This window comes from Lynx rufus, unplaced genomic scaffold (genome assembly GCF_022079265.1).
Source record: "Lynx rufus isolate CCGP_SWC_20201006 ecotype Redwood Valley unplaced genomic scaffold, mLynRuf1.p SCAF_22, whole genome shotgun sequence".
NCBI classification, from domain to species: Eukaryota; Metazoa; Chordata; class Mammalia; order Carnivora; family Felidae; genus Lynx; species Lynx rufus.
Window position 1 is genome coordinate 6,982,367 of NW_025814837.1, and position 15,150 is coordinate 6,997,516.

At 40.9% G+C, this 15,150-nt stretch overlaps 1 protein-coding gene across 2 annotated transcripts; it reads left to right on the top strand.

Moving 5' to 3' along the window:
* Positions 1 to 1,268: 1,268 nt before the first annotated feature.
* ZNF24 (zinc finger protein 24) lies at positions 1,269 to 11,908 on the top strand. Of its 2 annotated transcripts, none has more exons than XM_047086915.1 (4): positions 1,269 to 1,373; positions 3,314 to 3,814; positions 4,062 to 4,209; positions 6,355 to 11,908. In XM_047086915.1, exons 2-4 carry the CDS (start codon positions 3,395 to 3,397, stop codon positions 6,891 to 6,893), a joined length of 1,107 nt encoding a protein of 368 aa, XP_046942871.1. In that variant the 5' UTR covers positions 1,269 to 1,373; positions 3,314 to 3,394; the 3' UTR covers positions 6,894 to 11,908. The 2 variants fall into 2 exon arrangements, with proteins under 2 accessions (XP_046942871.1, XP_046942870.1); XM_047086914.1 differs by lacking the exon at positions 1,269 to 1,373 and adding an exon at positions 1,780 to 2,099.
* Positions 11,909 to 15,150: the final 3,242 nt, after the last annotated feature.

Below are 15,150 nucleotides of genomic sequence, written 5' to 3' on the forward strand. Positions count from 1 at the left end.
CCAGTCCACAATTCATTCGTTTATTCAAGAAATATTTATTGAGTTCTCCATGTACCAGGCAGTCAGCATCCTAGAACTAGGGAGGATACTGTGGTGTACAAGACAAACAAGGTCCCTGCCTTTATGGAACTTACAGACAAAAAAAAAAAAAAAAAAAGAAAAAGAAAAGAAAAAGCAAAAAACAGGAGAATGAATAAATGAGATCACTCTACTGTGCCATGAAGGGTGGAGAGACTTCCACTGAGACTAGGAATCTAGGGTCACAATGAACCTAAGAACTGAGGTCAGAGTGGGGAGGCAGGGAACAGACCACAGGGGCCTTGCAGGCCAATGTAAGGAGTTTTTATGTCATACTTAAGACAGTGGGGATCCATTGAAGGTCTTGAAATAGAGAAATGAAGTGGGCTGGTTTACTTTTTTTTTTTTTTAACATTTATTTATTTTCGAGAGACAGAGAGAGACAGAGCACAAGTGGGGGAAGGGCAGAGAGACAATGAGATGCAGAATGCGAAGCAGGCTCCAGGCTCTGAGCTGTCAGCACAGACCCCGATGCAGGGCTGGAACTCACATACCGAGGGATCATGATCTGAGCCTAAGTCGGACACTTAACTGACTGAGCCACCCAGGTACCCCTGATTTACTTTCTAAATGATACCTTCAGCAGCTATTTTGTGGTATAAAATGTCAAGCCCGAAGTCAGAAGAGGACCATGAATTCTGCAAATTCACTGAGATCACTGCCAAAACTTCATTAAGAGTCTCCTCTCGTTTCCCTGATAATTTTGTCAAAATAAAGTAGTGTAACATGTAGTGGGAGCCAAATCTTGTTTCCCCCTTACTAGTTATGAGCTGTAGAAAGTTACTTAGTTGTGCCTCAATTATCTATTTCAGCTGTGAGATGGGGATAATAAAAGTTCCTACCATGATACAGTTGTTGTGAAAATGACAATATATGTGGCTGGTACAACGTAGTAAGCATTCATAAATACTAGCCTTTATTACTCCTTTCAGAGGGCTACTGCGAGGATCACATGAGATAATAACTCCTGTGACAGGGGTTATGAATCCGTAAAGACTATCTTAATGGCAGAATTCTCCCTTTCTTTTCCTTGTCTCTTAAACGGAACACAGAACTCTGGGCTATCCGAGGAGAGGCGCCAGGCCAAGCGCAGTCTCAAAGCGGTCATTGTCGTCGCACCGCCCCTCCCCCGCCCGGAGCCCATCTCCATGGCAACGCGGGGCTTCGCCTCTCCCCGCCTCCTGGGACCCGCAGACCGGAAGCAGTCCGTGCCGGGGGCTTCTGGGAAACGGCTTGTGAGCGGCGTTTCTGCGTCTGCTTTGGACAGCGAAGCTGCTGCGGATCCCGAGTCGGAGGTTTGCGAGAGAATGGGGGGAAGGGCGTGAGGGGGACGCTGGGCTAAGGGGCTGCAGTCCTTTTGGTAGGAGACAGAAAAGAAGCCTGGCGGGATCTTCCTCGGCTTGCCGGGAGGCGCGGACAGGCCGCTGTCTCCGTATACAGCAGTTGGGGGGTTGGTAGAGGTAGATGGAAAGCCAGATTGGGCTTTCAGTACCATCGGAGAGTCTTCCATCCCCTGTGTCCTCCGCGACCCTCGCCTTTCCCCCCTCCCCCCTCGGCCGGTTTTGTTCTATTTCGAGGCCTGGCGTCTCGCGGAGGGTTCTGGGACTCATTTTGGGCGGAGGTGGGAGGGGGCGGGCCTTGCGCGGGGGCTGTCGGGGCTTGTAGTTCCGCCGGACGCGGGCGGAAGTACCGTGGCCCCGACGTTGTTGGGGCAGTGTGGCCTTCGGTCATCCGAAATCCGCCGAGGCCCCGACGTTGGGGCAGTGTGGCCTTCCGTCATCCGAAATCCGCCGTTGCTAGTGCGGCGAAGAGGGGCTAGGAGACGTCGGGGCGGGGTTGGCAGCGGAACTCTGCCGGAGTGAGGCGAGGAGATCACCTGGGACTCGGCTCCCCGCCCAAACACTAGGGATCGCGGGCCTGCCCACCTTGTACCTCCTTCACGGCCCAAGGGCCGGCTGCAATAAGAGAACGTAAAAGGAAGATACATTTCTTTTCTATAGAATGATTGAGACTTTGATAAGGTAGGATCCTGGAATAGGAACCAACTCATCTGTTGGCTAAACCCTATTTAGAAGGCCGCCACACTCCAGGGTACTTAATTAAACCTGTCTGCATTACTTGTCTGTGATAAGGTCTTTTGTGATAACTAGACTTGTGAGGGTTACAAGAAGTTTTTTGAAACCATTGGTTTTCAGATTCTGGCCCTCAGTAGATACATTGAGTAGCTGCGTGGTTCATTCCTAGTATGTGTTGTAAACAATGGCATGGGCATGACTGTGCAAATACAAGGAAAGGATCAGAAATAGCACAAGATTTCCCTGAAGGTAGAAGCTGGGGAAACAGTGAGTCATCCAGTGAGCGATGATGACTCTGGGCCACTGCAAGAAGTTAAGATGTTATGAAAGTACCTTTTATTCACTGAGTTTGCTGTGATTAATGCCGGTCATTACAGATTTAAATGTAGTTCTGGGGGTGGTGAGTGGCTGAATATTTGCATTGCGTGGCATCTAGTGGTTGGTTTTTTCAGTATTGATCTGTTACTGAGCAAGTGGATATTTTTTCACATATATTTTGAGTTCAGGGCGTTCTTAAAAAATATTTCTGAACTCTTAACCTAACCATTAAAAAATATTTTGTTAAGAAAATTTTAAGCAGATAACAGAAAAGCAGTCCCTGCTTTTGAGTTGACCTACGGGTGTCCTGAGTTGCAAAGAATGTGTTCCAGGGTCAAATGCATTTAGAAAACATTGAGTTGGACTGGTTCTTACTTGGATTCTTTTGATTAACGAAATAAGGTTTGTTGATTTAGTGGGTCACAGCTTGGCAAACTTTTTCTAAAGGGCCAGGTAGTAAATATTAGGTTTTTCAGACTATGTAGTGTTTGTTGAAACTGTTCAACTCTATCATTGTAGTGTGAACCGTCAGCAAATACATAGAATTATTTATGGACGCAAACATTTTAATTTTGTATTATTTTCACGTGTCATGAAGTATTCTTGTGGTTTTTTCAACCATGTAAAAATGTGAAAACTATTCTTAGTACAAACATTGTACAAAAATAGGCAACAAGCCACGTTTGGCTGTGAGCTGTAGTTTGCCAACTTCTGGTGTAGGTTATTGATTGGAATTTTTAATCTGGTAAGAAAAACAAATATCTTTTACTTCCTTTATCAGCACATGTTCAGATTCTTAGGATATTTGGTAGTTGACGTATTTTTTTTTCCTTGTGCCTTAGGAGAGCCTGTGAAGAAAGCGGTATTTCCCTGAGGCCTGTATCCTGCCTTGATTGACTTTTCTTGAAGTATTATAAATCAGGATGTCTGCACAGTCCGTGGAAGAAGATTCAATACTTATAATCCCAACTCCAGATGAAGAGGAAAAAATACTGAGAGTGAAGTTGGAGGAGGATCCTGATGGTGAAGAGGGATCGAGCATCCCCTGGAACCATCTTCCTGATCCAGAGGTTTTCAGACAGCGATTCAGGCAGTTTGGATACCAGGATTCACCTGGGCCCCGTGAAGCTGTGAGCCAGCTTCGAGAACTTTGCCGTCTATGGCTCAGGCCAGAGACACACACAAAAGAACAAATCTTGGAGCTGGTAGTGCTGGAGCAGTTTGTTGCCATCCTGCCCAAGGAACTGCAGACCTGGGTTCGAGAGCATCATCCGGAGAACGGAGAGGAGGCAGTGACAGTGCTGGAGGATTTAGAGAGTGAGCTAGATGACCCTGGACAGCCGGTGAGTCTGCTTGTGTCACTCTCCTGGGGCAGAAGCACTGGCATAGCAGTAGGCAGGGCTGCTGAGTTCATTCCACTCAACCAAGTTAGAATTATGTGTATTCCTCCCGCCCCTGCACTGCTCCCCCTGGCTATGCTTTGTCATATAGACCACCGCACTATATGTTTTGTATGGGTTCTCTTACGTGTTTTTAATTCTGAATCTCATCAGATTCCTTCTCAGCTGAGCCAGACTTTATTTTTTCCAGGTTTCTCTCCGTCGGCGAAAACGGGAAGTTCTAGTAGAGGAGATAGTATCTCAAGAAGAAGCTCAGGGATTACCAAATTCTGAGCTGGATGCTGTGGAGAACCAGCTCAAGTGGGCATCCTGGGAGCTCCATTCCTTAAGGCACTGTGGTGAGGACCAAAACTTCAAGTGGGCTAGAGGGTGAAAGAGAGTGTGGGCCTTTTGTCCAGAACTCTTTGGACAAAAGGGGATAGGGAATAATCACCTTAACCTAATTTTGTACACATAGACAGACTGTGTATACACAGTCAACAATTGATTTGTGGACCCTCAGGTCTTTTAATCTTAGACATTAACGTCATCATCCTTTTCTTCCCTTTTACCTCTTTCTTGAAGATCTCCCCATTTCAGATTGGCATTTGCCTTATGTTGAGCCAGCATCCACCTGTAGATGAGGTCCCTCTGTTTCAGTATTGTTTACTTGCCATCTGTTTCACATCCTTTCAATCTCCTGCCTAATCCTATTGGTATAATAAGCTTAGATGAAGCCTCTTCACATCTACCTATTCTTTTTGTAGCCACCACTGAAGTCTTTTCTAAATTTTTAGCCATTTTTTTTTTCTCTAACATCCTGCCTAGAGTCTTTTTTTTCTAAGAAGCATCTTTTGTAGAAATGTATTTTGGGTAAAACTCTTCACCTTTTCTAAGTATTTATGCAAAAGTAGGCTCCATAGCTAAAATATGCTTTAAGTATAGAAGAATTAAATAAAGAGCTCAGATTTACAATAAATCGCTTAAAACTAGTCTTTGCAGTATATTGGCAGTTGACACCACATACTTAGTATACTTTGATACAACCTAGTATATTCCTAAAACTGCTGGATTTTTTTCATATTTGTTTTTGAGATTGCTTTGGGAATCTTTCCTTGAGGTAGTTGTAGGTAACGCTGGTATGTGCCACAGATGGAGTCTCATCAGGTTTTCTTCCCATCTGAGGGGACTCTCGAGAGGGAGAGAGAGGAGAGGAAGAGGGAGAGCGAGATCCCAGTGCTCGTGAACCAGAACTGATGGGGTGGGGCTGACGTCTGCTGAAAACCGTTAGTTTTACATGTTTCATGGGACATTGTGTCTGGAATGAAATTTGAGAACCACTATCCTTGGTCATTGGAGGTGGCATTTTCTTGGGTAGAAAATTTCTCCCCTGCCTGAATTTTAGAATAATTTTCCCTCGCTTGTAAATAGCTTCATTTCAGCAGTCTAGTCTTTATGACGCTTGGGAACTTATTTCTGTGCCATTTGTCCCCACATAACTTTAACACTTGCTTCTCCGTTGTTCATGTCTCCAGGCCTCCCTGACCCCTTGCAACCCTTCAGTCTTTCTGTTAGTCTTCTCTCTTGACTTTATCCCTTTCTTCATCATTTATTATAGACTTGCTCACTGTTTATTTTCTAATTGTTGCTGCTCACCCTGTAGTAACTGTTTGTACTCTTACAGGCTGGAAGTTTCAGGACAGTCTTTAAATATACTGTGTCCTGCGGGTGGGTGATAGTACCTCATGTTGGTAATTAATTCAGGCTTTTGTTTCACTAGACTTATCTAACTGAGGCTTAAAAATAATAACTCACCTAACTAAGTACCATGGCAAATACCAAGTAGGGTATTTTACAGGAAAACTTTCATTTACCAAGGGCCTGTTAAATGTAAGTGTCATGTCCTGAGTTAACAGAATACCCTCAGCTCCTATTACCCTCAGTCTCTTATTACGACATCTTCTGGGTTCTGCTCTTAGTGTAGTGTTGGCCGTGACCTGCCTTATCTTGCTCATTTCAGAAATAGTCACTTTTTGACAGATCACTTATTATTTACACCATCATGATTTGGTGTAATTTCTCCTTTTCTCAAAGCAAAAGAATATTACAAGGATTTCCCAACGGGCAATTTTTATATTTCTTATGAAATTTCATCCAGACCTAGCTGCAGCACTTTGTCTAACAATCATATAGAATCTGCCACATCTTTCTGCCCTTTGTTTTCTGACGAGTGTTGTAAAGCACACTTGCTTATGGTCCTGCTTTTATTCAGATATAACATTTTAGTTCTTCGTTATGGGAGCATGCCATTACCCCCTTAGCCTCAGAATCAGTCATTTAATTTCCTTTTTTGGAGTAGTCAACCTTAACACTGGTTTTCAGGTTGCTGTTTATAGATGAATGCAAGCTCTTTACTTTTAGTTCACATTTACTAAAGTTTTCTTCAGGTCTCTTCCCTCCCAGAATAGGAAATGAGTGATATTTACATTTTGTCTCTATTTCAGATGATGATGGTAGGACTGAAAATGGAGCTCTAGCTCCAAAGCAGGAGATTCCTTCAGCGGTAGAATCTCACGAAGTTCCGGGCACTCTCAATATAGGTGTTCCTCAGATTTTTAAGTATGGAGAAGCCTGTTTCCCCAAGGGCAGATTTGAAAGAAAAAGAAACCCCTCTCGAAAGAAACAACATATATGTGATGAATGTGGAAAACACTTCAGTCAGGGCTCGGCCCTCATTCTCCATCAAAGAATCCACAGCGGGGAGAAACCCTACGGATGTGTTGAATGTGGGAAAGCGTTCAGCAGAAGTTCTATCCTCGTGCAGCACCAGAGAGTCCATACTGGAGAGAAACCCTACAAATGTCTTGAATGTGGAAAAGCCTTTAGCCAGAATTCTGGGCTGATTAATCATCAGAGAATCCATACTGGGGAGAAACCTTATGAATGCGTTCAGTGTGGGAAATCTTACAGTCAGAGCTCAAATCTTTTTAGACATCAGCGAAGACACAATGCAGAAAAACTTCTGAATGTTGTGAAAGTTTAAGAAATTACAAAAAAAAATCAGCACTCAGGTCTTTTTCTTCAGAAATGAAGACAAAATTAAAAACATGAAATGATACATAATAGTTTTATTTCCCTATATAGACGGTTAGAAAATCCACTGGGAAATGTAGAAAATCTTCACCCACCATTATTTTATTTTACCGTGAAAGAAATGGTATCATACCTGCCTAGAAACTGAAATTTTAAACTTAATTCAGGTGTTAATGCCTAAATCTTCCATGTGATGTTTATATTCTTATTATTTTTCCAAATAATGAACTACCTGATTCTTTGTCCCTTAAAAGTTTCTTTTTTAGACAGACATTGTTTCTGTGTTGATCATTGAAATGTCTTTGCAAGGATACATTCCCTTCTACATTAAAAGGCAACGTAGGAGTTATAAAATCTGAAAACCTAAATCCTTTTTTAAAAACGTACCCTTCTGCTTCCTTTTACCTAACTTGGATATGCATTCAGAAAATAGAAGATAAAGGATGACCAAAAGCCTCAAAGTAAAATGAGCCTTAAAACTCAGATGAGAAGTGATGGTGATAAAACATCAAAAGTGAATGGGACACCTAGATTGGGGAAGATAAAACAAATATCATGATCCAGGAATTGAAGTATATCAAGAATTTATCTCCATTTAATTATCTGCCTGCAGGAAAACTCAAAACACACTTACCTTGTCTGTAATTTGAAGGCATCCTGCTAATGAGAATGTTCTGTGTTATCGGTAGAAAGTGGACAGTGAACAATAAGCAGTTGTAAACTACAAGAGTAGAAATCTTAACACTAGGGAGGAATTTGTAGTGAACAGCAGTGTTGAAGGGCAAATGTAAACAGAAGGGTAATGGTCTGTCTTGGCTTTTAGAAAACAAAAGAGACTTGAAGATCTAATTTATTTTGCCTTTCTTTTGGTGAAGGACAGAAATGTCCATGACAGGTGGGCAACAAGTATCAGGTTGGCTGTTTTATTCCTTTGGTACAAAAGGGTTGCACAGCAGGCTAACAGAGCAGCCATGCATTTATTATTAAACATTTTCTACCGACGAGGCACTGTGCTAGATACTGTAACCCTACCATGGGTAGGTAGATGTTTCTTCCACTGTAAATCATCGGGGGTTTGGTCTAAAGCTGTTTCATGTGAGTGAGCTGTTTCCCTCCATCGGAGCAGTCCTGGGGGAGGTCACCTCTGAGATTCCCGGAGCCATAGTCCTCCTACCAGGGTGTTGTCTTTGGGGGAAAGGAAGACTCAGCTCAGAGAGCTGGCCAGCTCTCCAGCAATCAGAGGTGAGTCCAAGATACTCCATCATGGTTTGGAGGTTTGTGGGTCTTTTAAAAAAACTAATCAATCTCTAGTAGCATTGAGGTTGTACTTACATGTTAAGTTGAATGGATTGTTCTATTTAAAAAATAATAGGTTATTAACAACTAGTTTATTAACTATCAGAATTGATTGAACTATTTTTTTTTAATTTTAAGTCTTAACACATTTTAAAAAATGTATAAAAGTAATACATTGTAGTAGTAGGCTTATATACTCCTTGGCTGAGAATCCCAAGTACTGTGGTTTTACTGTTTAGTGGAAAACTCTGGAAGTTAAAATATAGAATATGAGAAAAGGCTTTTTTATAGTGGGCATTAATTGTGTGGAAAATGACCCATCTGAATAAAAAGATTTCATAGTTCCAGAGATTTTGGTTACATCTGGTGCTTGGATCAAATTTAAAAAATGGAAGGTGAGATTTGCATGAGCCTGTTAAAAAGCATAGTAATAAATGCAAGGCCAGCTGGTGGAAGAGTGAGGCAGAATGGAGCTTGTTTATAGATTTTCTGATAACAATTAATTATAAGAAATGTGCTTTATAGATTAAGATTTATTGAAGTATAAATATGTAGTAATGATATAATGTATTTTAAGTTATACAAGAAAATGTAGGGACTTTTGTTTGGGTCTTTTTCTCTTTGTGGCTGAGAGGAAACAAGTCAATGTCCAATAAAGCTATAAACTCCTCCGCTCTAAGATAAAATGATCTTGAGTTGATTTATTTATTTATAACTGGCTTCTTTCCAAGTAGGTTTTGAGGTGGCATATTTTTAATACTTCTGCTGAGATGACAGAATTCTTGTATCAGAGTAGGTAAGAAGGGAGCATCCTCTCAATGGCTAGAATTTCACCCTGTTTTTTAGATCTTACCTCTTTTGCATATATAAAGAAACTTCCCTGTGGTACATTTGTCATAAATGCCAAAGATGTTTGGTATAACGTCAGAGCTTAGAAAAAGCAGTGTTAGACTTGGCAAATACAAGTTTGTCTTGCCAGCTCTGATCCCTGTGTGTTGTTTAGAAAGGATTCTGAGGCGAAGGCAAGGCTCTGTGGGGAAAGTGGGCTGGACCCCAAAAGACTGGATTAGGGTGTAAGGGAAAAGGAAGCAGCAGTCTGTGTACTCGTCATCTTCTGTTAGTCCACGTCCCCACTAGACAGCTTGATTTAAGATGGCTATTCAGTGATTTATTATTTCGGATATTAATGTATACCCACACAGATAATCCTGGTTAGCAATTCTGGGGGCTGGCCAGCCTCTGATGAAGTGACCTGGCAGTCGCCAAGCAGCGCCATCTGTTTGGTTCTTAAAAGAGCAGTCATTGTTAACGGCACGCAGGCCGCTGATAACTGCCCAATGGCTACTGAGCATTTGCTCATTATTGCTGAATTTCCTGCTGGTTTTCTTGGAGGTTAGACTCCCCACATCCACACCCAGTTGGTATTCACTCGATCGTTGAACAGTATGTTTATCACGTTGATGTGAATTGAAGGGAGGGTTGTGTGAAAAGAATCTGCACTCCAGGCGTTGGGTCAGTCGCTATGCCTCTCTCACTTAGATTTGTAGTCAAGGAAAGGGAGATTCATAGATTGTGTGACTTGCATGTGGCCAATTAGAGTTAAAACTCAAATGTAGTTCTGTGAACTTACAGGAATATATATTTTTTCACAGTGTAGTGAGTGATGGCTGTTAAACCTTGATTGATAAATCTGCTTTTTTATGGTTAACAAATTTGGAAGCTTATTAATAAACATATTCATTTGCATTTTCTACAGTACAGAAATGTTAAATGAAAAAGGACATTCCTTTTCACAGTCTACTCAGAACGAATAATTACTTGGTTTGCTATTCTTCCGGACTTAGGCATATTTAAGCATATTTAAGCAAACGTGTTGATAGTTGACACTTGTGGTTGCTGTGTGCGGGCACTGTTGGAAGCGCTTTACCACGGATTAACTCTTAGCCCTCACAGCAGCCGTATGAGGTAGGTGCCTATCCCCATCTTACACGTACTGCACTGAAACTTGCCTCCCCTCCCACTAGGATGTAGACCTGCTTTTTTATGGCTACATACCGTTCCTCTGCATGAATATACTGGAATTTGTTTAACCAACCCCTTCCTGATGGAAAATAAGTTCTTTCCAATTTTTTAATTATGGCTAAAGGCATAGTTATTAACATTCTTACCCATGTATTTTGCTGCCTGTGTGGATATTTCTGTAGGATAAATAGATAGAAATAGATTTCTTGGGTCAGAGAATGTGCACGTTTAACATTTTGGGAAATATCACCAAAAAGATGGTACCAATTTACAACTCCATCAACTGAGTGCCTGTTTGCCTACACTTCCACCCACCCCGAATCCTTAAATACTTTTAGCATTCTGGTGGGCAGAATTTTTCTTTTTGTTAATAAGGGGGAGCATCTTTTTATGTTTATTGGCCATTTGCATTTCCCATTGTGAACTGCCTTTGCCCATTTTTCTTTTTTAATTAATAAATGACTACCATCTCATTTTATAAAACTTAAATGATACACAACTAGAAGAGCAAAGAGAGACCCTTTTTTTCCAGTGCTTCCAGTCTCATTCCACTGTCTAGTTTCATATACCTCCATCTAGTTCCCTTTCCATACATTTCCATATGAGTATACATACACATATAAATGCTATTTTTACATAAATAAGATCATGTATATGATTTTTCTGCAGCTTGCCTTTTTTTTTTTTTTTTTGCGGGGGGGCAGGTGTGTCAGAAACAAATCCTTAGGTCTTTAAATTTCTTTAATGGTTGATTTGAATAGGATCCAGTACTATGAAAATCCCGTTATTTAACTATTCCCTTATTTTGTCTCTTGCTATTACACTGCCAAAGTAAACATCTTCTTCATACATTTTTGTGCATGTGTGTGAATTTCTTTCGGACGGAGTTGTATGAGGTGGATTATTGGGTCAAAGGATGTGCTTCCTGATAGACCCATCTTAGCCTTTCCAAAGGTCTTCATAACTTTTTATTTTCACCAAATGTATGGAAAGTGCTCATTTCCCCACATAGCCTTACCTACACTTAATAATTTTTTTTATCTGATGGGCAAAAGAAGAAAAAATCATTTTGTATTTCCCTGATTAATGGTGAGGATGAGGTTATTTTCATAGTTTATTGGCCATTTTTATCATGGACTGTTTGTTCATATCCTTTACCTATTACAGCTTTTCTATTGGGTTATGTGTGGATATATGTTGTTGGGTCTTTTGTTGTTGTTGTTCAGCATCTCTTTCCCCATCCTCTGGTAACAGAATCCTTATTTATTGTGGGGAACCCATTCCCTGTGGCTGAGATGAGTACATGACCAGGTCTGGCCTTCCTGAGTCCTTCAGCTTCTTAGCCACAGTGATTAAAGAATGGGCATGTAACTCAAGCCAGGCTAAAGCGAGCTCTCAACAGAACTTCTGCTGGAACTCTTGGAAAGAAGGCTCTACAGGGATCCCACGAACTAAGGACCGTAAGCCTGAATTTACACCATGTGGAGAGAGTCTGAGGAGAAATTCAGAGGCTAGCAGAAAGGAATGAGAACTAAGTTCCGATGTCATTTTTCTGGAGGCCCTAGATCCAGCTGTGCCTAAAGCCTGCCCTACCTCCGAACTTTAAAGTTTTGTGAGCCAATAAAGTCCCTTTCTTGTTTAAAATAACTGAATTGGGTTTCTGTCCTGATTAATATAGGTTATTTGTATTTTCTTATTGATTTGTAGAAAAGCTTTGTAATTCTAAATTCTAGACTTAACACTTTATGCATTATATAGGTTAATAAAATTAGCATGGCCTTCCATGACTTGGCCTTTGTCAACTTCTGCCATTTGTTACTCCACTCTCTCTATACCACACATAACATTTTACATTCCAACAGTATCTAAACATTGGTGTTGGGAATGTTTGTGGATGAAAAGCTTTTCACACAGTTGTGTCTTTGGCATTTATTTTCCATCCTTTGTACAGATTTATTAACCTGGGACTCAGACTGGGGACTACACTGCCGAGTCCATGCTGTACCCACCTCCACCCATTGCTTTTGGGGCATTCCCCTCAAGCATCCCTTGTACGAGACTCTTGAAGCCCCTCCCTATGACCATCATCCCCTGCCACCCCCGAACATCATTCTCTCGGGCCCTTATTTTATTGCCAGGCTTGGGGATTTGAAGTTGCTAATGGCCAAAACTTAGTTGTTAGAATTTATATCCATTGCTTCTATGTGTGGAAACTACACATGGCAGTAGGGGAAAAAAAAAAAAACCCATGTTGTATGTCATGTGATGAGTAGTATGGAGAAAATAAATTGGAAAAGAAAAATTCGAGGAGAGATAGGAATGATACAAAAAGCCAAGAGATTCTGGAGGACAGATGTTCCACACATGGGAATAGCAAGTGTAAAGAACTTCATGTGGGAGCAGTCCCTGATTTGTTCAAGAAACGGCAAGTGGGTGGAGTCACTGAAGCCGAATAATGAGGTCAAGTAGGTGAGGAAGCCAGGGAATAAATGGGGTAAGGGTGGAGAGTGGGGCCACATCCTGGAAGACCTGGTTAGCTATTGGTAGGACTGGGACTTTGACTTTGAAAGATGGGAAACCATTTTGGGGCAAAGGTCCTGAGAATAGAACAACGTGTCCAGTTACCTGTTTTTTTAAATTCTTAAAAATGTTTTTTTTCTGGTGGTTAGAAATAAAAATCACCCCAAAAGTCACCCATGAGTCCACAGTCCTATTAACATTTTGATGTTCTCTATATACCTATATAAATGATCTCTCTATACCTGTCCCCATCTATACCTATTACACCAATATTTGCAACAGGAAGAACAAATTAGAAAAGAGTAAAGTGTCTATAATTTGGTTTGTTAATGCCTTCTTTCCTCTTAACTTTGGATCCTCTGTGCTTCTGCCTGAATCTTCCACTGGATCTAAGCTGTCCTCTCACACTTACTCAAGGCATGTTCCCAACAATCTTCATCTTGCATTCTTGATTTTCCTCTCCTGGATTTTTCTGACTATTATGCTTTGTTTTGTTTTTAAATCACAAACACACAAAATCTGTTAGGCCAAGATCCCAGATCTAACCTGCCTGAACAAATGCTGCAAAATCTATACTGCAAAGGCTGGGAGAGAGGGGATCCCTGAGAGATGGGAAACAAATGAAGCAAACTTGGGTTGTCTCAGTTTACTACCTGGAGAGAGTTTTTAGGCCACAGCATGGGGAAGGAGAACTCAAGCCGAGCCAGGCAGGCTCCCTAAGTTGAGAAGATGGAGCAAGGCGTCCTGGGAGGCCAAGGTGGCTAGCTTTTGGCAGGGCAATGTACCAGATAGGAGAAAACCAGACAGAACACTGGAAATCTTCTCAAGTTGAATACTGATGAGCACATGTGTGTGTAGGGAAACTACCTGAGGTGGGGAAGAACCATCCAAAAGGATTAGAGGGAAAAATCAGTGGAACTCACAAAGGGTACCTGAGTAGAAAACCTAACAATCACAGGCGTCAGTGTAGTGTGCTCAAGGGCAATTTTGCACCTCCCATCCCACCCCACCTGACATTTGGCAACATGTGGAGACATTTTTGTTTGTTACAACCAGAGAAGATGGTTTCTACTGGCATCTAGTAGGTAGAGGTTAGAGATGCTGCTAAACATTCTATAATGCATAACAATAAATTACCCAGAGCTAAATATCAGTAGTGCTGAGGCTGAGAAACTGGGTTCAAGCAGTAGGAAGGGTCCTGCTTCCTTAGTGGACAAAAATGAATCCTACACTCATACTCCCTACAAGACACTTAACAACAAGATCTGAGAGGATAAAACTGTATCCAAGTAATTTAAATACATTCCAGAACAAAACAATACATAAAAAATATCCAGCACCCACCAAGGCACAATGCATAATGTCTGGCATCCAATCGAAAATTATAAATCCTGCAAAGGGGCAGGGAAATACAACCCACAAGAAGAAAAATCAATCAAATCAGCCCAGAAATGACAAAGAATTAGTACACCAGCACATTAAGACAATTATAACTATTCCATATGATCAAGAAGCTAGTGGAGACACATCGAGACATGCAAGTTCTAAAAAAGCAACCAAACTAAGCTTCTTAGAGACAAAAACTACGATGTCTGAGATTAAAAAAAAAAAAAATGCACAGATGGGTTTAACTGGATAAAACAAGAAAGCAAGGAAAAAAGTATAGTATATAAGACATAGCAATAGAAACTACCCAAAATGAAAAACAGGAAAAAAAAAAAAAAAACTGAGAAAAAATGAATAGCACATCAACATGCTGTGGTACAACTTCAAGTGCCCTGATATGTGTAATTGTAATTTGAGTCCTCAAAGGTGAGAGAGAGGAGGGATAGAGAAATATTTGAAAAAATAATCTATGGGATGCAGTTCTTACAGGGAAATTTATAGCTATAAAACACATTAGAAAAATAAGTCAATTCAGTTTCCTCAACCTAAATCTTAAGAAACCAAAATAAGAACAAATAAAACCCAAAGAAAAGAGAAGAAATAGCAAAGATTAGATTACAAGTCAATAAAATAGAAAAATGAGAAAAAAACATATATATATATATATATATTTTTTTTTAAGTTTATTTATTTTGAGAAAGAATGCAAAGAATCAAGGTGGGGCAGAGAGAGAGAGAGAGTGAGAGAATCCCAAACAGGCTTTTCACTGTCAGTGAGGAGCCTGATGTGGGGCTCAAACCCACAAACTGAGATCACGACCTAAGCCAAAGTCAGACACTTAACCAACTGAGTCACCCAGGTGCCCCTCTATATTCTTTTTAAACCAAAAGCTAACTTTTAAAAAAGATTAATAAAATTAATAAACTTCTAGCCAGACTCATGGAGGGGGCAGGGGCACGGGGAAAGAAAGAAAATACAAATTA

Bases quoted from the DNA above. Each gene is read 5' to 3' on its own strand.
- ZNF24 (XM_047086915.1), top strand. From the start codon at position 3,395: ATGTCTGCACAGTCCGTGGAAGAAGATTCAATACTTATAATCCCAACT. The intron at 3,815-4,061 runs GTGAGTCTGCTT...TATTTTTTCCAG, and splicing joins TAGATGACCCTGGACAGCCG to GTTTCTCTCCGTCGGCGAAA. The intron at 4,210-6,354 runs GTGAGGACCAAA...TCTCTATTTCAG, and splicing joins CCATTCCTTAAGGCACTGTG to ATGATGATGGTAGGACTGAA.